Consider the following 24,850-nt stretch of genomic DNA (forward strand, 5'->3'; position numbering starts at 1 on the left):
TACTTCTTTTGTTGCACCTACAAACATGTGCCTGTATCTACTACAGCTTTGTGTTGTTGTTTCTGACACAGCTAATGCCATTGTGGCTAAGAAGAGAACAATCAAACAGTAACTCAGCCCAAATATCACATCTTTGATAGCCGACCTTTAAATGCACCAGTTGTCATAAATGTACAGACAACTAAATCAACAAGCAAAGAAGTTTGTGCTAGAATACTTTTCATCTATAAAACTCATCAAAAACACTCAAGAAAAATGATCCCAGTTCTCAACTAAATGCTTGACAAACTATATATTTGTACTTGCAGAAACAAAACATTAATATTGATGAATCTTAAACATTTAAGGGCACGTTAACAAATTTGGAAATTCTTATAATCCTTAAATACTATCAAGGACAAGCCATTCAATCGCGTGCTAGAACACAGACACGCACGCACACGCACACACACACACACACACACACACACACACACACACACACACACACACACACACACACACACACACACACACACACACACACACACGTATAGTAGATATTCATTAAAAGATTTACATAATTATGTCTTTGCAGGTTTTTGTCAAATATTCAACAATCCTGTCACCAAATCCAATACATTTTTCAAGTTAACTATCACAAAATATAATATCCCAAAATGTTATCTCCCACTGAGAGTCACATGGTGCTGGAGACAAACTGAGCCATCAGATCACTGGTTCATCATAGGATAAACACAGACACTCACTTATGGGCAAGTTTGAGTCCCCGATTCGCCTCAAACACTTGAACTGAGATTAAAAATAAAAAACAATGTACCCTGAGGCAAACATACAAACTCCACAGGACTTGAACCAAGTATGTGCTCGCTCTGAGGCGGGACTGACAACCATTGAAGAACTATGTGGTGCAAAATACGATGTGTAATTTGCAAAACAAAAATGACAATGGTACTTACAGTAGTTTTTACCGCAGAGGAAATATCAGTTACATTTTTCCAAATTCTCACAAATGTTAATGTGACGCATCAAACAGATGCACTGAATGAAAAGATTTTCCAAAGCGGAACACAAAGCACAACAGTGTTTATGTTACCGTGAGAAGTTTAAAGCAGTAGTGTCATGTGCTGTCATTATTTTCCTCGACTAACAAAAAACAGTCAAAGGATCGCAGATAATTAACCTCGCATTTTACGACTTAATGGATTGCTGAGGTTGTCAATTATGGTCACTTTCCCCAACATATGGTTAAGAAAAATACATAAAATCCACATAAAGCACCTTTTCATTTCTCTCTCACTCTCTCTGCTAACCTTCTTTTTTAATAGTCTACTTCCTTTCCACTGCTCCATTTTAGTTTGTGAGCACAGACATACAGTACAGACATTTAGACCTTTTCTTTATTATTTTTAGTCTCACAGAGGGGTTTGTCGACAAAGTACAGTCCGTTACCACGGTAGCAGACACTCCAGAGACACTCAAACATAGAGACGAGGTATAGCAGAGTCCAGTTCAGAAATTGTGCATCCAGACACATCATCACCAAGCACCAGTGTTTTTGTTTTCAGATCAAACTTGATTTGGTCTTTGTTGACTTTCTGTCTGCCTGGAGTAGCCAAGGACACACCGTTCATGCTCACACAAAAGGCACTTTATGTGTTTTAATCCTGAACAAAAGTTAAATATCAACATCAAAACTTCACATGAACGTCATTAAGTTCCAGACGCTTAATTGCAGCGGCAAAAGTGGGATAGCAAGTTGACGGCATAAAAGCACTTGATTTAAAAAGATACACATGGCTTTAGGAGGAAATATATCAGGAACATTATATCAAATTTAAAATACAGCAGAGAAAAAACTCAAGTACGGTGATAATTAAGATAAGTGATAAAAACCCTCATTGCGAATGCAGGTTGATTGAAAGCCAATGAAAACAAAAAAAAAGTGATTTTAAAAGTGCCTATTCAAACCGTTGGCTTCCGAATGATATGATTTGCACTCCAGTTGTTAGTGAGGGTTTTTAGACCAACAATTTCAGTAAGAAATAGCCAAAAAAATAGAAGAACAGTTCATTCTGAATCGTACTTTGGAAGTTGCATTACAAACTTAAATCTGCAATAATAAGAATTTAAAAAAGCCTTATGCTCACAATCAAAAATTTAACATCACAAAACTTTTTTCTCCTGCTGTTTCCAATTACAAGGTGTCTGACTGAGAGTCACGCATATAGGTCAACAAAAATCTTGTCTACTAAGTTGCAAATTGTCTGGTTAATTATTTAAACCCCATCAACTCGAGGTGTTCAGATCTTTTAATGACTTTCTGGTTATGAGTAAGTGAATAATAATGGTCTTCATCAGGTAGGTTAAGATCTTTACAAGTTTGCTGCAGGGATAGTAAGACTTCATCAGGTACAACAGCTAAATAAAGATACTCTCAATGAAAAGAAAGACAGGCTATGTTTTTTTTACTTTTAAACAATAATTAATCTGTTCTGCTCTGTGAGGAAAATAACTGTCTGGTTAATACAGCTCAGTGAAATATGGAGGTGGCAGCATGATGCCGACATATTTCTTTGGTAGCAGTGACAGGGAGACTAGTCAGAGTTGAAGCGAGGTTAAATTCAGCAAAATACATAGAGGAACTTGATTTCAGGATAAAGAGACTTGACACTGGAATAATGGCTCACCTTTATACATGACAGTGAAGCACAGCATGCGACTAATGTCTCCTACGGTCTGTGCAATGTGGATCTCATGATCCCGTGTACAATTAGTCTGATGTGTACAGGATTTCAAAATGCACTGAAGTGCAGAAAAGCAGCTTAAGTAAAAAGAATTAAATGTTTTGTAGAATGTCACAACTGACCTTTCTGCTGTGATTGTATGTCTGTAGGTTCTTTAGCAGCAAACCAACCCACCAAAACGTGGAATGACGAGTGAACAATGTCTTTCTGTGGAGCAAAACAAGTACACAAGATGCAGATCTGCCAATAGAAACGAAGCAGATGTTGCATCCTGCTGTATCTTCCATTGAACATTTAACTTCCTTGAAGAGCTTTGCTGGAACTACTCACAGATATGTTGTCATCTGGTCTTGAGTCTTGGAAACACTCCAGTGGCCCAGTGGACAACAAACAGCGAGCACAGTAAACCCCAAAGAAACACAAGCTCGTTCATTCTGCCTTGACCCCATCTTTACCTTACATGAGTGGCCAGTCTGTACTTTTTTTCAGCCCATCACTGCCATTCATCAACATTTTTCTTTCGTATATTTCCATTGTCCAAGCCTTTGCTTCTTTTTATACTCAAAAACAAATTCATGTTTCATAAACTCGCCATATGGTTGTGGAAAAAACAACATGGATGTTTTTTGGGTTTTTTTTCTTTTCTGAAGCATGTTATTGAAGGTTTTTTCTTCAGTTTAAAAAGGAGTCTCCTCAAAGCCAGCCCCCCCAAAAAAATCCCTTTTGAGATTTTTTCTTTCTTTTCCTAAAACATGGCTCACTATAAATTATACTAATTGTTTTATGTTCAGATGGAGCATGTTTTGTTCAATCAGTATATGTTTATTTCTTTCATCACGCATCATTCATTTTAATTTTGAAAATCTCCATCTTGATCCTTTCTCTTTTCATTCCCCTCTCCTGTTTAGTTTTTTTCTTCATCCTCCTAGGGGTCAAACAGTGACCTTGTTTGTGTCTCGGTCGTGTTCTCACTGAGTGCCTGTGCAGCCTCATGCTGCCACCCGATCAGCCTTGCTTTCAGCCTCACTATCGATCGCCTTCCACTCACCCCTCAAGGACGGAAATCCAAACCCGTATTCCAGACCGCAGCGCCTCATCTCCCTCCCTCCATTCCTCCCTCTTCCCCACTCCTTCCTTTTCTCAACCTCTCCACTTTTTTCATCTATAGCTCCATCCACCTCTTTTTTTTCTTGTATAGGATTCATCACATACACACACACTCATGCAAGTCTCAAGGTTGCAATGACCAGCAGACCCATGAATAAATAATAAGGAGGTAGGAATCACTTTCAGAAAAACCATTTACTCTCCTATTGTGTTCTTGAAGAAACGAGGAGAGCCTGTGTGTGTGTGTGTGTGTGTGTGTGTGTGTGTGTGTGTGTGTGTGTGTGTGTGTGTGTGTGTGTGTGTGTGTGTGTGTGTGTGTGTGTGTGTGTGTGTGTGTGTGTGTGCGTGCGCTCGCGTGCAACAAGGAAAGCTTTGTTGGTAAGACTACAGTGCTTTGTTAACTAAAAGCCTTGCTGTCCCTGGAGTTAACTTGAGCAATGCTACAAACGTCTTGTAGGTGACCTCCAACATAAAGGTTTCATTCTTAGTGATTTTTTTTTTCTTTTTCTCTACAGTTCTCAGGCATATAATCAATAAGTTCGTCAGCAGGACTATACGGGAGGTGGTCATCACTTCCATCTTTTTGCTGCCATTTTTAAATGATCCATTAGCGTCAGTTTGGACCGGCACTTTGCTTCCTACCAACGCCGTATGCACACAAAATCCACTTTTCCCAATCCCAACTGCTCCTCAGGTGAACTCCGTGTTTCTGACTTGATGTATGGTTTGCTGCAGCTGGTGTGAAGTAAAGAGAAGATAGAGCAGGGAAGCCTAAAATAAACAGAGAAAGAGACAAAGGGGGATGGAGAAATTAGGAGAGGTCGGTGGGCACAGGATGAAGGAGTGAGAGATCAGTTTGGAAGAGAAAATAAAAAAGACAAGAATGAAAGAAAAGTGTACAGGAGAAAGAAACAAAAAGCAGACTATTTATGGTGGGAGAAGAAAAAGAAGCCGATACAGAAATAATATGAAGGTAAAGGCTGCGATAGAAAGAGGAAGAAAGACAGACAAAGGACAGAAAGTGAGAGAAATGATTAGATTTTTCTCTTCACTGTATGGATCAAGGTGAGGGCTCCCTTTTCAATCCAATCTAGCTCAGGCAAAGGTAAACAATCAGTCTTGATAAAGGACTGGATAAATCCTCAATCAGACTCATTCTGAGTAAAGCAGCAGTTTATTGGTCTGGCCTCACATGGCCAAATTGGATTCCCCCCTTTTTACTGGGAGAGGTGACAAGAGAGAGGAAGAGCACAAAAAGTGGAAGTAAAGTCTTCATCATTACACCTCGCGATGGCTCATATGAAAGTTTTTGTGGAGATGACGGTCTCTGCATTAAAAAATAATACAGACTATAAAAGTCTGCACCCGTAATGCGTTTGGACTGAAAATGCAGGAAAACCTTCTGCCAATCAGAACTCATACATCATATTCCTATGATCTTAAATAGACCCATCAAAATGTGGGACATGAGCCGCTCCCTCCCAAAGCCAGAAACCAGAGACAGATAAAAGATTCTGAACTGCTAGGAAACAGCTCATCTGATTAATAAAAGATAAAGCTCTAATGTTTTTTAAAGAGTCGGTGTGGTCTTCTCCTCAGTGAGTGTGTTTATCAATAAATGTGTTATGAAATGTCGTCAGCACAAATTTGTCAGAATATTGTTTCTCAGAAGAGTGTCTGCAGAGAGCATTAGGAGGACAGCCACGCTGGAACAAAGCACATCCATAAATGATAACAGAGCCGCCATGAAACTTCAACACTGTAAAAGTCTGCCAACACCTGGCGGCTAATACAAACTTCTCAGTGAGGCAGAGCTCAATGCAGCATTCGCCACAACTTGTGTCTGTCTTGCCCTTCGTCTGGCTCATAATCACAATAACATTGTACAAAATGTCACGTCAGCCATTTTTCAAAATGTAGCTCATAATAATAATCTTTTCATCAAGTTGCATTGGGTTTGGGGGTTTTTACAGTCTCAAGTAAACAAGATGTTTGTCTCAGATCCATGCTAATGAAGCTTCTGTGCAAGTTCAATGAGGAAGATCTGTTCAATCCTGACCATCTTCGCCCACAAGAAAAAGTGAATTTTCCAGCTGCTGTTTTCTTAATTTGTTACACTTTCCCAACATGCATCCTGATGGGCACATTAGATGCTATTTCTTTAATAAAATAATGTTACTTTCTATGGCTTTGTCATAAAACTATTTTGTCAGAATTTCAACATTTTGTATCACTCGAAGTGATGTTATTTTCTTCTGTTTAAAGCTGGGTAATTTCCTAAAGAACCTAACACCAAACAGTTCAAATGCAAACCACTAGATGTACCACATACATCCAAAAGAAAGAACTTTTTACACTTTTGCCAAAACAACAAAAACTGACAACCACACTTCTGTCACTCAGACCTCTGAAGAAATCTGTGAAGAAGTAAAAAAAAAGATAACAAAAAACATGCAGACAGAAGAAACATAGTTTATGATATGTCATCTTACAGTAACTCAGAATAACAAAAAAAAACAAATGATGGAGAAAAAACACAAATGGATGCAATGTTAAAAAAAAATCTGTTTGCTTGAGTGCAGGAAAAAGAAGGGATGTGGAGATGTGAGGCTGGATGAAGGAGAAGTCGGGGTGACAAGGATCAGGTTATCAATACAGCCAGTGAAGTGCAGTGGAAACTCTGTAAGCCCAATGGGACCCAATGCAGAGTGCTGCAGTGTGCTGCTCATGCAGAAAGTACCAGGACAGAGGTCAGCACACTCACTGTTTATTTCCACTGTCACAGGCTTGTAATCCTAACGATCTCATTGTTGTTATTGCGGGTTATCTGCCTCTTGGTGGCATTTATGAAGACACTGAAGAAGAGTAATATATTTATGAATTAATAAATATGAACACCAGTGTGTCTATTTTATATGTATGGGTTCACTTTGTTTTTTGTAACAATCCAATCATGTGGCAGCAGCAGCACGGTGCATATAGTAATTCAGCGTGCCATCAATGGTCTTGCAATTCAACAGACCTGAATCCAGCACATCACTATATACGTATAGGAAATAAACTCATGACTTGTTGGTTTGGAAATGCTATGATGATAAAAAAAAAAAAGATGAATATCACGAAGGTGCATTGTTCTTTCATCTTTTGTGATTTGCACACTTGTTAATTTTAGTTTGGGTATCTTTGCTTTCGTCAAGCTTGATTTAGTTAAATAAACAATCCTTGAAGGCCAATACTTCCTTAAGGTGAAAAAAATACAATATATCTTCATTGAAATGTAAAGCAAGCTTCATATTCCATTGACACTCACAGAATACAGACCTGATTTGAATGATATGTATTACTTCTGCTCATGTTTTTAGTCCAAATGAATGTGGAGCTGAAATGTTATCTGTTTGTCTTCTTTTGTTAGTGTGTGCCTACAAAACACATCTTCACAAGCACATACACAAACACACACACACATACACACACCCACACATACACACACCCACATACACACAAGCATGAGCACATGCACTTACTTAACCAATGTCTTTCTGCCAGCGGCAGTGTAAGTCTTGTTTGCTTACGCATCATATATTTTACATTCTGACAATGTGACCAAAAGTTATCATTATTCAAAATACACTCCCACCTCCGACCTGGAGAACAAGCAATCACTGACGCAATTTCCTACATCTTTGAACAGCTCCAGGGGAATGAACTCATGTAGTGTGTGTTTTTCAGAGTATGTTTTGTATAATGATCATTGTTCTAGAACTGGTGAAAACAAAGTTCTATTTAAAGTTGTATTTGTTTTTCCGCACATGGGTTGTGAATGGGAGAAATGGGGGTGAATACATATGTGAAAAGGATGGAGAAGGATGAGTTTAATAAGAGAGAGAGATGATGCCAATAGTGTGTGTAGACAGGTGAAGTCAACGGTTCAGGGTGTAATTAAACATTGAAGTGTCAAACAAATGATTTGGCATCAGCAAAATCGCATTATCAAGGAACTTCTCAAACATGCACACACACATACACGTGCACACAGACACAAACAGAAGTCAACTATGCCTACACACAAGCCCTGTTTTATTCATTCTGATGTGATGCCAGTGGACATGCACCCCTGAGGAACACTGCTTTTTCTCACCTCACACACACACGCGCACACAGACACACACACAGACACAGACACACACACACACACACACACACACACACACACACACACACACACACACACACACACACACACACACACACACACACACACACGCACACGTGCGCGTGCAATCCCTCCACAGTCGCCTCAATTCATTTTTACATCTACCTCTAAAAACCAGCACACACACACACCCGAGTCCTGCTTTTACTGGACTTGACCCTCATCCACTTGTGTGTTGGATGAGTAAGAAGTAGCGTGTGTGCACACACACCAGTGATAGACCAACAGAGAACTAGAGAGATGTATACAGTATGCAAAAACCAATATTAGAGTAGCCTATATTTCTTGAGTGGAATTAAAGGAAGTATCCACATTAAAAATATTCACTAATGACTCTATACGAGCAGGAGCTGAACTCTTCTTCTTCTTCACTGCTCTCTAATGGTGTTGAGAGGAACAGACTGAAATCAGCAGTGCACTGAAGTGGAGTCCAAATAATTTCATGCTGCGATTGTTCATATGCTAATTAATTACTTATCCGTATACATACAATCATCTGTGTGTCACACTTGCGTATTATTATTATTGCAGCTGCTTTTATTTCCCTTGCTACAGGCGAATGATGTCATTGCAACTGTTTACAGCAGAGAGCACATTAGCCCGGCCAGTTGTGCTGTGGAGATAAACCCCTGACATTTAAGAAACATCTTGCCTTCATTGTGCTGCCCCTATTCATATGTACAATGAAAAAACAAATAAATTGGTAATGCCACCAACAACACAATGGGCAGAGGACCGAGCCAGTCTACATCAGTGTTCAGCTGGTTGTAATAATGTGGGTATGACATGGTAGGGATGTAATGTAACACAAATACAAAAATCTATGGCACTAAAAACATGATATCAGAGTGGACATGTCCATGGAAGTGTTCTTGCCAGTTCACATTATGTTGTGTAACTGAAGCCAATCATACACAATGTCCACAATGCCTGCAGTACTTTTAGTCACCAGTGTGTTTGGCCTGAAGTGCTTGTGTGAGAACAGGTGCACTTTGTAAACAAAGGCTAATTTGTCCAGATTTAAGGAGGTGCTCGAGCATGATAACAACATCAGCAGCTTGATCAGACCTTGGGCTTTGCCATATTCATGTTATGTAATTTGGGCTAATGTAAATATATATATATATAAAAAAAAAAAATAAAAAAACAGGCTTGAAACTGAGACCACATCAAGATGGAAAAAGTGGGTGGGATCTAAATAATTAGTGAACACTGAGATTGTTGTCAGTACTGTTGAAAAGTGATTGATCAAACTGCAAAAAGCTACAAGCAGCTCTGAATGGAGAATGAAATAGAATTATTTCAGAGATTTACCCACCAATTCCGTTTGCACTGATATATGTGTATGTAACCAAACTCTGAGTCTCAGCTACTTGAAGCATCTCTCACAAGGTGTACTTGACCAGGAGTCACATCTGTTTGCCCAGTAAAAGTCTATGAACATACATATGAAGCTGTGCATTATTAAATGTTGTTTGGCAGGTGTTGCAGGAGCTTACCTGTGGTCGCGGGTGTCCTTTAACAATACACTGAAGCACTAGCGTGTCTCCTTCTTTTATAGTGTAGATTCTTTCGCTGATGTTATCGTCCTTGACATTACATGCTGCGCCTGAGTGCACGATCTGGGCGTTGGCTGGAGCTGTGAATTAATGTATGGATGTGCACACACAGAGAGAGAGAGAAGAAACACATTACATATTTAGTAACATCTCCACAGAAGAAAAATAATGGCATTGCCTTGTACATGGATAATACGAGTGCCTGTGTTGAGAAATCAGATAAATGTTTCACATTACTACTGCATCACACTAACAGAGCTTTTGATAAAATATGCCCGAGTGACACAAATATCACCGTCTGACAGGTATTGGGGAATTGAAATGTTGGCATTCATTCATGGGTGGGAAATTCCTTTTACTGAGGGAGCCGACAGTACAAGTGGAGGCTGGAGCCATTGGTTAGAGCCTTTAGTGAATAAAAAGCAGAATGTTGCATAGTTGAGAACTGCATTAATCAACTTGTTCACCACCAACCCGCCATGTCTCGCTAAAAAAGTTAATATACTGCATCAGTCTTTGCTTTCTCATAATTAAAATTTTTCTCAGTTGATAACTGCTTGCATAGTAAAGACAGTTAAAGCTCCAGCAAAAATTAGCTATGTACACCATGGCACTGTTCACCTGGCAACCATTGACTGTTATTTTTCAGTTTTTGTTCCAGAATAATTTCACAGTCAATCAATCGCCATACGCATGGAAACACAGTAGTTTGCATAATCAGCCACTTTGCATGTGTTTGTTGTCATACAACCACACATGCAAACACAGCAAAGTAGTACTTTATATACATTGAGGCTTCTTTAAACTGCCTTCTTTCATTGCTCCGGCACACTCTGCAGGTTGTCTTAACCTCCGAAGACCCAAACTAGTGAAGTATTGTGGTCCCAAAATAATGTACATATATATGTGGACGTCAGGTCCTGGAAGGTTGAAATGAGTAGAAATTGTTTAAAAACAATGGTCTTCTGTGGAAATTGCTCTTTAAAGTTGTAAAACACTCTCCATGTAAAAATAAAACAAAAACAAAAAGGCAACAGCAGCTACGATCGCCCCAAATATCTGGCACTGACTAGTATCGATCACAGGAGCCTTGCCCACGGCGTGACGTTGTTTGCCAATTAGAGCCACGACCACAGATTTTGATAACGATTCTCCCATGATCCAATCTTTCATCTCCAACAGCCGAAAATTGCAAACTGTATTTGAGGCCTCGGTAGGAAATGTGTCTGCACATGTTATCTGAATAATGCTTTAGTAAATAGACATTGCTGGAGAAGTAAATTGAAAAGCGTGAGCAGCATAAGAGTTACTTTGGAACCATTCACATACCCACGCATGAGCAGAAAGATTATTAAACGTGATTGCAGTGTGCAAATGCAGTGCTGCATGTTTCAGAAAATGTGCATTTTTTTTCCATTTAAGCTGTCTTTGAAAAGTGGAATTTTTAGTGACTCGATGCTATTGTGTGTGAAAATGAAGTTTTTAATGTACTGTCTGCGTGATAAATATCTAATGAGTTAATCGCTTGTCTCACATTACGAAATGCACCTAATGAAGTCATAGATGTGTACGACATGACATCCAAGCACGTCAGATGTTGTGATAAATGAAAGTAGAGACGATGCAGCAGAGGCTAAAATAGAATGCAGACATTACACTGAAAGTGATTCCAAGCTATAGCTTGAAAGTACAGTCTGCATCGCGGTAAGTTTGCTCGCTTTTGACCTCAGGCCAGAGCTGCCTTCGCACTGAGAACTTTGTTGAAGCTGTCAAGTTTGTTGCAGAGCGAATTGAGATCCTAAAGATCGGAGTTAAAGTCTGAGAAGACTCAAAGGGCAATTGAAGGCCACTAACATACCAACTTATGTGAGGCAACACTTAACAACTGTATAAAGTCAAATATTACTGTCTTCGAGCCACTTCAATTTGACGATGTTCAAAAAGTTTTAAAAACTATTTTGATCTAATTTGCTCAATAAATATAATCCGCAGCAAAAGTTTAAATGACTTTATCAAATTATTCTTCAACAAATTCACTCCACACTCCACAGCACCGTGGACACAGCAAGCTGCTGCAAAAATAATAGACGATAGATGCAATGATGTGAGCTTTCTGCAAACGACAACAACAATATCTGAGTCCGCACAGGGCTGACCCTCATGGAGGTCTTGCGTGCGAGTAGCCTCAGATGGCTTCACCACCCTTATGATGAGGGGAGACAAGAGAGAAGAGGGGAGGGATGGGGACCAAGTGAGAGAAGCAGCGGGTGAGGAGGAAAAGGCCAGAGAAGAGCATGAAACCCCAGAGAGAGGCATGGGGGGACAGGGCGGCACGATGATGTGATTAGCATCGATTCATGGGGAGAACAAATCTTCACTGCACTCCACAACTGTTACTATTGAACAGACAGGAAGAAAGTGGGTGACCTGTTCACCTTAAACATCAACGCAATTGGACATAACGACGGTTGGCACAATCTGGGGCGAGATATAAATAAAAAGGTCTAAATCTAAATCTGTTCCTGCATGTTTTTCTCTTATGGAACAAGCTGGAGTTGCTAATAGCTTCAGGTGTCAGGACACAGTGTTCCTACCCACATACATTTAAAAATGTCTGCTTAACTCGAGAAGAGATCATTTCTCCTACTCCAGAAGTAGTAAAGGAAATCGACTGTAGATCCAGTACAGTTGGCTTAAAACCAGCCTGGAAAATGTACAAACCCTATGCCCAATCAAAGCATCTGCGTTGTAATGTTTCTGACAACTATAAGAAATCCGTCCAGTCTTTTGTTTTTTGTTGCACAGCTGTTGTAGCCTAATTTTCTGCATGGGTATGTTTAAAAAAAAAAAAAAAAAAAAAAAAAAAAAAAACCACAACACATGGCTATTTGTGGTATTCTTTACTCTCCGCTGCCAGTATGTCTTTGTTGAGCTCCATGTATTTGAAGTAAATGTTGGCTGGCTTGAGCACATGCATTTTGACAATGGGTGATAATAAACTATATTGAAATCCATATTAAATTATAATCCACAAGGTCGGCAACAGAGCAGTTGATCATTTACTCAAATCTCTCTATTATTTTTCCAAAAGACAAATTAAGACAAAACTAAACTAATCACATTTTATCAATCCCCTTGGGAAAATATCTATATTTCTTCCTTGGCATTGACTAATCCGATTTCTCACATGGGGAGGGACTGCCTCATTATAGCGCTCCAGGAAGCTGATGGGGGTCAAGGGTCCTGGGGACCCACAGTGGTGATATTTCAGTCATGGGATTCAAACCTGGGAACTCCCAATCAGAAGTCAGCTTCAATAACCTCTTGAATCAACCCTGTAGCCTTCCGATTGAAAACGACCATGCCACTACAGCCATTCCCAAATTATATTCACCATGCCACAGACATTTCTTCACTGCTGTTGCAATATGCACAGATGTATTATCTTTTCTGGGTGCATATTTTTTGTGTCTTTCTATCGCTGGGAAACTTGCTTAAAAAAATTATTTGAAGAAAGTTCAATTACACTTGGCGACAAATCCCAAGACAGATAAAAAAGTTGTAAATTTGAGTCGAGTTTAAACGGTGAGCCACCTAATATGGGATATGAGATTTTAACTGATTCGATTTGAGTTATAGGTATAAACTTCACATTTACCCACAGTTTAATCAGAACAAGTATTTTCCAATAATACTGCTGCCTCAAATTCATTCTCACACAAGGGAGCTGCTCAGTGTAAATGCAGGCTTTATACTGGACTCGGAGTGGATGCAGTGGAGTGGATGGGGGTTAAGTGCCTTGCTGAAGGGCACACTGAAAGCTGTTGGCGTAAGAGAGGAGATCATGTCTTATTTATCTTTCTTCCCCTTCTCTAACAGTTCCCCAGTTAGTTTACTTTTCAGTAACGAGCAAACTGTAACCTCTGGACAACAGCTTCTCTTTCGCAAATCTCCACCAATCAATCAAAGGAAATGTAACTGATGAAAAGATTAAAGTCTAAAGACACAGCGTGGGCTCAATGGAGCTTTGTTCCAGTGGTGTGTTGCACATCTCTGAAAGACGGAGGGCTGATATAAATGGTGAATAATTGTCTCCTTACAGCTTATTGGCGTGTCTGCATTAGTTTGCCTCTCTGGAGAGGGAGGGAGGTCGGACAGAGCGGCTCCTCTGTCTGCTCTCGCCTCCGGCAGCTTGGCTGCTTCAACTGTCTGATCGACTAGAGAAAGGCAGTGAGAAAGAGGAGGAGGAGAGAAAGGAGAGGAGAAGAAAAGGCAAGATCGGGAGGAAAGGGTGAAATAAGAGGAAGACAAAATAACAAAGGGAACTGCAAACAGTGAAATACAGGTGAGGAAAGACTGAACGGAAACAGTAAAACCAGTGAGGGAAGTGAAGATAGATAGAAATGCCGCAGAAGTAAACAGTCAGAATGAATGAGAATGAGAAAAGGAGGCAGGCTTGAAGAGGCAAACGAGGGATTTGAGAAGGAAACTGAGAAGGGATCAATGAGTAAAAGCACTTATTGTGGGAGAAAAGCATAGAGGCGGATGGTAATAATACAGTCAAATGAAGGGAGAGAAAGTCAAAGAAAGGAGACTGAGTAAGAAGAGGTTGGAAAGGTGGAACACTCCCGAAGCACTGCGGGCTAAAAACTGCCAAAAGGAAAGCAAAAGTATGATGCAAACAAGAGAATCTTTCTGTCTACTCTCGCAAGGATGAACTGGGTATAATTAAGAACGACAAGGAGAAATAACTTAACAACACACAACGTCAACACAGTAATTTAATCCACATGATTACAATTGGATGACAATTGTCAGCTTATTTGCTGCATAACAAAATCCAGACTTGGACTGGTAACAATGGATTCACAGAGTATCTATAGTACATTGCATCCACTGCTTAGGTGTGTTGTTGCTTAGCAACATAAAACACACATTACTGATCTCATTTTATGATCAATTCAGCACAAAGTACTGAAAAGGACTAAATTAGTCAGTGAATGAATTTGCTCAATCATTTTATCCCTCTTTTTTAACATACCTGCAGACTTAATGGTAACGGTGCACTTAACTTCTGTTATAGACGTGCTTTCCAAATACACATTGTATGATAGAACTGGAGGAGACACATCTCTCTTCAGGGTGATGTACATGTAAGCAATGAGCCAGAAGACCTGGGTTCAATTCCAGGCCAATGCCATTCTGCATGCAGCTTCATTCTACTCCTTTTCTCTGCATAGATTTAATCTGGACATCCTCCTCCAACAATTAAGCTGGAACATGCTCATTTGGTTAGCACTTTTACTAGTATTGTTCTATTTATTATGTTTGGACTGATTTCAATGTTCTGGCTGTAACAGTGTCATTAAATATGCAATGTGGAATTGTAAACACTTCTGTCGGTTTTTACGTGTTTCTTCTTAATTTTCAACATTGAAATTAATGAAGGGGGTTTGATTGTGTGACATAAATTTGGTGGCATGCAGTGAAACTTACTGATGATTGAACATCATGAGCACACTCCACTTTCGGCTAGTGTCTGAATTTTTGAGATACAATAAAAGGGTTCAGCATTATGGTTACAGTAGTATATAAACACAGAAACACAATATGAAAGGCAGTAAGGTATTGTAGAGCCCAGCAGTCCAAGCAAACAGCAAAGGTCCAAACGGAGAAAGAGAGACTCTCGAGGAAGTTATTAACACAAATACTGGACAAATGTTTTGTCCTGCTGAAAGTGCATCAATTCAGTGAGTATAGAAGCTGATCATCAGTCATAAAGGGCTGCTGTTTTGACGGCAATCTATCAAGATCTGATGAGCCATCGATCAAAACTCTTCTGGGAGATGCTGATTGAAAGTGTTGCCCATGCATTATTGGAAACTTTTCTGAGACACTCAATGCACATTAGCTGTAAGTGAAATATAACTATCGGCAAATGCCCTGCCTGATTAATTGATTTGTCAGCGCCTGCCATGTTTGTTTTTGTTGAGGGGACAGGACATCTCTCAGTAAAACTAATGATGAGACAGGAGAGCCGGTGTCAAACCACACTGACAACTTGACGGAGTGCTGAGCAGCGTGTGTGATTGTGGTTGAAAGAGTGAATGAATGCGTACACGCTGGTGAAATGTGAGTGTGCATACGTGAGCGTGTGCATCTCTGTGGACGTTACACTGTATCTTGCCTGAGGAATCCCACGGAAGGTCATGAATCCTGTCGAACATAGAGCCACGCAGAGCATGATTGATATGCGTAGTTACTTTATGGGGGTTGCTCATGCATGCAGATGAGCTCTGTCTCAATTCGCTTCATTCACCAGAGATCGTTTAGATGCTTTGGCCCTTCCTCTGCCGTCACAAGCAGAATGGCAAAAGGAAACTACAAGGCAAAAGCGAGATAAGAGTGCTGGAGAGTGCGTAGCCACGAGAAAAGTCAAAGAATTTATTGATTAACTGCAATGGAGGGAAGTGTTCATTTGACCCAGAGAAACACTTGTTTCTCTCTCTCATACACACACACACACACACACACACACTCTCTCTCACACACACACTCTCACACACACACTCTCACACACACACACACACACACACACACACACACACACACACACACACACACACACACACACACACACACACACACACACACACACACACAGGAAAAAAAAAACAGGCTTATGACTAAAAGTCCTAGGGACTCACGTTGCCTCAGCATTTTATCAGGATTCCTCAGTGCAGACAGGGTGATGGGAGATCAAATGGTTGATGTCATGACCTCGTCCTTTTCATTTTGGCTCGATTGGAGCTCCAGATATCAAAACGCATCAGGAACATTGATTTAACTTTTGACCTGACCATTTAATGGCTGTTATAAATGAAAGGACTAACCTTCAGCTCCCTCTCTGATCCTTCCAATCAACACTAAATTGCTGTTTGCCTGTTAACACACTCAAATAAAGACTTACAAAAAACAATAAAATGTATATGTATATATATATATATATATATATATATATATATATATATATATATATATATATATATATATATATATATATATATATATATATATATATATATATATATATATATATATATATATATATGTTATTGCTGCTAGATTCGTTGACTGATCAAAAATCTTGACTGTCTGGATCGGAAGAAAGATGAAGGCAAATTGAGTTTGTTTCAGCTGTCTTGTGTCTCATTTGAACAAGTTTTATGTATCATCAACTGTACCTATAAATAATTCTCTTCCTGGCCGGTCTCACTTGAATCAACAATAAAAAAGATGCCTTACAAAGGAAGATAATTACTTGCAGGAATATCACTGAAGTCAGTTACTGTCAACACAAAAAGAGACACTCAAGAAAAGACACAAGATGTTCTCTGACGCGCTTTGAAAATGTGTCATATAAGTTTTCTTCCGTTAGTTACTATCAGATCTGGAGTGAAGAAAACCATTGCATAACATTTGTGCTAATTAATGTTATTTCCTCATTTGCACAAATATCCATAGAAAAAACATCCAGCTTTGATATTTATTTAAAAATGCCATTAAAATCAAAGTATTTTTATTCAAAGTGCATGTTTACCTGTGTTTGTTTTTTGTTTTTATTAACTATCGTATGAATCTATGATAACACTGATATTTGATAGCATTCATGTTGGGGCCAAACAACACACATTCACTCAGTATATTATAATGTTCCTCCTTTTTAATTTAATTTAGTGCATGTTAAATGTTAGACCTGACCTATTTATAGACGGGGCAGGAGCATTTCAATAAGGAAATAGTGAAAAAAAAACTAAATGCTTGGCTCAAACTGCTTAATATATAATAACTGCCTTCAGAAAAATAATGGGATTAAAATACCCATGAGAGAGGAAAGGGGAGAAAATGCCCTTAAGACATAACAATGACAAAATGATCTACTTAAAGCGAACAGACTCTGCTTCACAGCAGTGCAATGATTAGCATGGTTGTCTCTTAGCAACATGTTTGTGGATTGAACATACTTTCTGATTGAATTTCCATATATATATATATATATGTGTGTGTGTGTGTGTGTGTGTGTGTGTGTGTGTGTGTGTGTGTGTGTGTGTGTGTGTGTGTGTGTGTGTGTGTGTGTGTGTGTGTGCGTGTGTGTGTGTGTGTGTGTGTGTGTGTGTGTGTGTGTGTCCTTTTATTTAAATTCTCATTTACAAGATAGACCTGTTGAAACACATATTACAAACTTACAAATTTAAATAAAGTGACAGCCAGAATGAAATAAAAGTAAATATCAGAAAGTGCAGTGGTATGACATTCAACATCATTCTTTAATGATTAAGAACTCACTGAACTATTGAAGGACAGAAGAACAAAAAAGTAAAATACGTTTCCTCCACAGTTTTTTAAATACATTATCTCATACCTTTGCTGGGAACGGCTTCACCCTGTTACAATTTACAAAATCTTTTTGCACCCCAGCTATGTGGACTGTTGCAGAGGGGCCAAGAAGTTACCAAAATCAAGTCAATAAAAAAAAAAAAAAACAATATATTCAACTCAAGCAAGCAGAGGGAAACATAATGCTGGAAGATAAAGGGATATGAGGTCACTGTCTCGCCTATAAGCAGCCACATTTATGATGTTCTGAAAAGGACAGTGGTTACATGTAGACAGAAAGATGCAGAAAGACCAAAGACAAAAAAGCCAGAGGTGGAGAAGTCAGGGTTGTGACTGCGGTGGAGGACTGGAGTGATGTGAAGTGATTGGAGGTTTGTAGAGCGCGGTCAAACATGATTTGTACTCCTCAATAGGAGTGTGTTTGCCGCACTTGAACTTTCTCAAGATGAAAAGATAGAGAGAAGAGTGAGAGGGTGAGTTTGGACAAAGAGATGAAAACCGCTTAGATCTTTGGCACAGACAGAGGAGTGAGAGAGAAGGGAGGAGAAGAAGGAGGGGGAGGGAGGGGGGATGGAGAAGACGGGAAAGTAAAGAGAAATGTGTGACTGGCATTCTCTTTGTTAGCGCACCATTCACAAAGCCTGTCCTGTCGAATATATGCTGTGCTGGAATAGATGGACTGAGAAGAGAAGAGAAGAGAAGAGAAGAGAAGAGAAGAGAAGAGAAGAGAAGAGAAGAGAAGAGAAGAGACGAGAAGAGAAGAGAAGAGAAGAGAAGAGAAGAGAAGAGAAGAGAAGAGAAGAGAAGAGAAGAGAAGAGAGTTTTTTTCTCATTTTGTCAGACTTATTCTTTTAGCATAATGTGAGCGTCATTTAGCAGTCATGTCGATATGCTGGTAAAAGCTTTGCACTAACTAAATGGCCACATTTGTATCTGCTACATTAATTCAACAGGTTCAAAAAGCACCTGAGCGTATTAACAATCGAACAACGGAGCGGCAACAGATTGAGGCTGGGTGTCAATGCAGAGCCGGTAATGGCTCTCATTTTACCACAGGACATGCACATAAATGCAACTCAGCGTAAAGTGGTTTATCTTTAAACCTGCCTGTAATATTGTAATAACACCGTAGCAGACACGTGTTCTCTGCTACGTGCAACTTTGACTATACAACCTATGAGGATAGTGTGCATGCTATGATGCTGAATTTCACTGCAGATGTTCATCTGATGTTTCACTGGTATTGGAAGAAAGTATTTTTCAAGTCATTAATTCTATTGTTTGGTCATTTAAACTTTTTTTTTTTTTTTCCATTAGCAGGAAAGCTGTTCACCTTTTGTTTTGACCCAAAACTAAATTAAATGACTGATGGATAGATTAATAGATCGACCAAAACATGTCGGAACATGCTTTTCATAAATATAATAGGTATTAAAAAAATATTGATTAGCGTGACTGTGGATATTGAAGTTGTCGATGCAATTTAGCTGTAACTGAACAAGATCTTCAATCTCCATTAATCTGAAACTCAACAAAGCATCATTGTTAAAACAAGACATGTTGGTACCTTGATTAGACTTTAAAATGTTTGGATATAGCAATCGAGTGATCCCTGCTCATGCACACTCCAAAAAAAACAAAACAAAACAAACAAAAAATACCAAAACACTCCACACATACACTTCTCTCTGTGGAGCTCAGCAGTGGTATAGACATCAGCCTCAGGGTATAAAAACCAAACAACTAACCTTGAAGTGATTAACTTATTGTTTTCCTCACATGTAGGAACTCCACATTGAATAAAATCCACACTAAGTAAAGGTACTCCTTAAAGTGTGTGACAGTTGCTCTTAGCTGAACCAAAGTTTAATTGCATGAAATGTTGTTGCTCTGATGTTAAACCCACTGTATCATTTGGACGTCTCAACCTGACCATTTGGACGTCTCAACCTGACCTGCCTCACAGACATGTATTTCTCCTTTTAAACACTAAGCTCGCCACAGGGGGCTTTCGGGATATATCCTCATTGACATATTTTAATAGTCTGAGACTGAGCTTAATTGGGCACCCTGATGGGGAAACTGAGAAGCCCCGCTATCTAATGTGCACTCTTCTCTTGACTGTCGCCCTGTATGATGCTAGCAGTCCCATCACAATCCACATTACTTACAGTAAAAATAGAATGATTGTAAAACTGAAGAAATCCAAGTAACTTGGGAATAAGTTGGCTCTTACTTCATTTCAGTTAACCCCATGGCCTTTTAAAGTGACACAAACACCTGCTAAGACCAGAAAATATCAGATTATTCAGTGACAGAAGAGACAGGAAACACAAGAAAAGACCACTGACAGCGGCTGAAGTTTTGAAGTTCCTTTGAAGGTTTGACTTCTCTTATTGCATGTGTGTGTTCACAGTGTGTTATGTGTGTTTTGCTGTTTTCTTTGGTTATATGCAAAGCACCTTGGGTGTAACATATGGTTATTCAAGTGAATGTTGCATATTTGGAGCACAATGTGCATGATGAGGGAAAGAGGAGAAGGAGGGGGATATATCTGCTCTCTGAAATAAAGAAGAGAGGCGAGGACTGGGGGCAGGAAGAGGATATTTCCCACAGAACAAAAAAAATAGAGCATTATTGAGAGCAAACGCAAAATGAAAAGAAGTTAGGACAAATCAGTGCAGTGTGGGGGTCGTGTGTCTCACGTCATCTGTCGACCTGACCTAATCACCATGTTTCAGCTCCCAAAAAAAAATTCATACAGAGAATGAGTGTACCAAATAATCAGGATCAAAAGGCATTCCTACACAACTCCAAATATAATGTGTGGAGCCATAAAACTTTATGCACTTAGTCTTTCAAGGCCCATCAAAAGGTTTTATATATTTAAGAGTTAAGGTGTCGATGCAGTTTGTTTAAGGTTAGAATCAGGGTGTGTAAACAAATTCAAACGATTACTTACGATGGTGAAGGTTAGTGGTGAGACGTTAAAACCTAAAGGATGCTTTAGGTCAATGAGATTGTCTCATAAAGCTAGAACCATGAGAGAGGCTGTGCGTGCCTGCGCACGTGCGTGCCTTTCCAAGGAAACTGCATCAGAGCAGCCGACAATGCGTAGCGGTCAGTCCAGGTGAAGCGGCAGGAAGGAAGGAGGTACCAAGAAAGGATGTCGATAAAGAAGAGAGCGAGAAGAAACGCTTGAATAAAAGGTCAGAGTAAGAGCTGGAGGTAAGGAAGCAGGCAGGAGTGCGAGCGTGTGGACGGGAAACCTCACAAGCAGAGTAGAGACATGATGGGGAGCGAAGGGAGAATATTATGCATTTCATCTGTTTTAACGGTCATGCCAATAAAGTGACTGAAATTGGAAAGTTGAAATTTATGGCAAAAGGGTGAAAGACAGACAAAGAGAAAGCATTGGAGAAATCCTGAGGTGGACTGCAGCACAGATAGACAGACAGTGGAAGAAAGGAAGTGATGCTAACCAGTGCAGTGGGTACATCACATAGCGAGGGAGAATGAGAAAAGGTGAAAAGGAGACAACATTAACAGCAGGCACAGACAAAGACTTAATGATGGCCGCATGGAGAGTGGGTGAAAAAATAAGAAAGACTGCAATTATTACACATCTCGAATGGAACTCCTTATGAGCCTGTCAAAACAGCCAGACTTTGGATATTGATATTGGTTTCACATTGAACCGCAGGAGCTATTTGACTCATTGATAAATAATACTTCATTAATGTGTCAGTCTTCCTTTCACGCTGGCCTTTTTCAGCTGCTATTGAGATTTAATGAAGTGCCGGCATACGATTAAGGTGGGGCCAAGTCTCCCCGTGAAAAGAAAGAGAGACAGAGACAGAGAGGGAGCAGTTTTTCATGCTCAGCAGCAATAGGGAAGGAAAGCAAAGAAGCATAGAAACTAAAGAGAATTTTTTTTAAAGTTCAATCAAAATATATGAAAACAGGCTGTATTTATATTTTAATGTTTGGTATTTTGATGATTTTTAAAACTTTTGTGAAAGGTTCAGGTAAGTTCATGTCGCTCTGCTCGTCTCCACACACATGAGCCAAACACATCACTATCAAGTGAGCCTGAAATATGTCGCACTTTCGTCAATTATTGATATGAGTTGTGATAAACACACTGAAGGACATGATTTCATTGTCGTCTTGCTTTTTCGATTTGTCTTTCCAACTCTAAGTACCGTTTCTCTTGTCCTCAATTCACACAGTTGTGGCTTGGTTGTATGCGTGTTGTTGTTATTTTTCTCTTAAAACACGTTATAGTCCTAGCCGCTCACATCTACCCATTGGGTGGGCATCTGTGAACACTGTCGATGAGCTGGTGGAGAAGAGGATGAGGAGCATGATGCAGGCCATTCTCAAGAACAGTGGCCACCCCCTGCACAACACTGTGGTGCTCAGAGAAGCCGCCGCAGTGACAGACTCCTCTCCGCGTGCTGCAGCGCTGAGAGGTGTAGGAGGCCGTTTGTCCCGGTGGCCAAACAACTGTACAACAAACCTCTGTAATGTACATTTTACATCACTATTGACAGTAGCTTTTTAACTCTTTTTTTTCTTGTAACAACAACAACAACAACAACAACAACAATAATAATAATAATAATAATAATAATAATAATAATAATAATAATGCATTGGGTTTTTAATAGCGCTTTTCTTGACACTCAAAGATGCTTTACATTGCATTGTTCATTCCCTCCAGACTGGATGGTGATAAACTACGTATGTAGCCACAGCTGCCCTGGGGCAGACTGACGAAAGCGAGGCTGGCAATCTGCGCCATCGGCCCCTTTGACCACCACCAACCACTCACTCTCTCACTGCATTCACACAGGCAGTTCAGGGTTGTGTCTTGCCCATGAACACTCGGCATGTAGGCAGGCATAGATGGGAATCGAACTTGCAACCGCAATCTATCTATCTATCTATCTATCTATAGAAAATTTAAATGACAAAATGTTCTTGAATATAGCTACATTCTTTGAAAATGTATTTATCAATGTATTCTTGCTGTGACTCAGGTTAAATCAGCTCGTTGGCAACCCGATCTTGGTTCATACAGTTAATTTGGTCTGTTCGAGTTCATCAGTCATTAATAAAGTTCAGAATGATGAACTGCAAACAGCCATTCCATGAGGGGGATACGCTGCTTGGCTGCCGTGCAGAACTCAACATAACACCGCTTTCTTTCAGAAGTCGATTAATGAACCACTCAGAAAAGCCAACAGCAGGTGAGTTAATGTATGTTTAGAGTTGTGGATACATCGAAGCAACCAAGAAGGAAAAAATCTCCTAGTTCGACTTCACCATAATTCATTTTAAGCTCTGCTGTAATAACATTTCCAGAGCAGGTACTTGGCTAATTTACCTTTCATTTCTGTTCAGTCAATAAGCAAGTGTGCCTCAAATCTCTGCATCCTCTCTTTTTTTGTTTCAAAGCATAATTTCTTACAACATGCAACTAATAAACCTCACTTTTTTTTTTTTTACTGAGCTCACAATTTGAAAATGATTTACTTTAGTTAAAATTAGCTGGTTAAATTGAATTGAATTGGATCTTGGATACTATTGCAACCTGCATCAAGATCAAAAGAGAATAACATTAAATTTCTTTCATACTGTACAGTCTTACATTTCTTTTTTCATTACTGGAAGATAATTCAAGGTCACTGTTGCACTGTTTCCTATCAACAGTCAATCTGATGGTTTGTAGATGCAGCGACGTGCCACATAAATAACATTTTTCTTTAACATGATGCATCTCGCAGATTTAAGAAGGCCCACTCCATTTAGTTTATCTTTTAGTCTGTTGTTACATCCCACAGGCTGTATGGCCTCGCCTTCACCTCTGTCTGTGTCTGTGTGTGTGTGTGTGTGTGTGTGTGTGTGTGTGCGTGTGTGTGCGTGCATGTGCGTGTGTTTGTTACAGTGTGCTGATTGACAGGAGATACCATCTCTGCCTTCCCCTCCTCCTGTAATTGATGTGAAGTACTCTGATTGGAGGATGACTGCTGATTGGTTCAGTGCCGCCCACCAGCTGAGGCGATTTAACCAGCCCAGGCAGACTCATCATGGCGGTTGAAGCAGGAAGTGTGTGTTTAGTCTACACACAGAACCTTGTTGTACGTCCGAAATGTCCCTCCTGTCTCCTTATCTATCGACTTCTCCTTAACCCCGGAAGTTGTGTGTTTCAGCCATGATAAGGACCGTCCGAATTCTCAATAAGCAAAGGAAAGGAGGCTTGTTGCTTCCTTTAGTGCCTCCTTTAGCTTAGGAAGCACTGATGCATCCTTTCGCTTCATGCTGCCCCACAATTCCTTGCGGCGAAAACATTTAAAGATACCTGCCCATCCCGGCATTCAGGGAAACTCAGAATGTCAGAAAAACGACGTAGATCATGTAAGTTGCCAAATCAATAATCCAAGATCCAAATGTGTTTATTATAGTCCATTTTCAGAAACTTGTAGTTCTTTCCCCCACCACGGCAGACGTCACTACTTGCGCCGCCGTCGCATTATTCCGATGTCACTAAGTGAAAGTGCAGTCCGACTGCCAGACTAATGTGATCGCCTTTCACTAACTCCTTTGAGAAGGCTTCTAACACCTTTCCTTGACCCTGTGACATCATCCACGGGGTTAAGGTAAAGTCCTTAGATAAGGAGAAAGGAGGGACCTTTCAGACGTACCCTATGTGTGTGTTTCGATTGCTGTGTGACCTTCTGAACTCAGCTCCACTATAACCTTTATATATCTGTGCCTTTGTTGAACTTTGGTCAACCTGAACCTTTGCCCAGCAGTTTTGA

General features: G+C 39.8%; 1 protein-coding gene across 1 annotated transcript in view; it reads right to left on the bottom strand.

Moving 5' to 3' along the window:
• The window catches only part of mdga1 (MAM domain containing glycosylphosphatidylinositol anchor 1), a gene marked incomplete at both ends in the record, with an annotated part of 179,696 nt that overhangs the window by 115,362 nt on the left and 39,484 nt on the right, over window positions 1-24,850 (bottom strand). Inside the window, one exon of the mRNA XM_080500476.1 lies at window positions 9,567-9,706. Coding sequence (XP_080356602.1) covers window positions 9,567-9,706 — 140 coding nt within the window. The remainder of the gene's footprint in view (window positions 1-9,566; window positions 9,707-24,850) is intronic.

The sequence above is a fragment of the Blennius ocellaris genome (genome assembly GCF_963422515.1).
Source record: "Blennius ocellaris genome assembly, chromosome: 1".
Lineage (NCBI taxonomy): Eukaryota > Metazoa > Chordata > Actinopteri > Blenniiformes > Blenniidae > Blennius > Blennius ocellaris.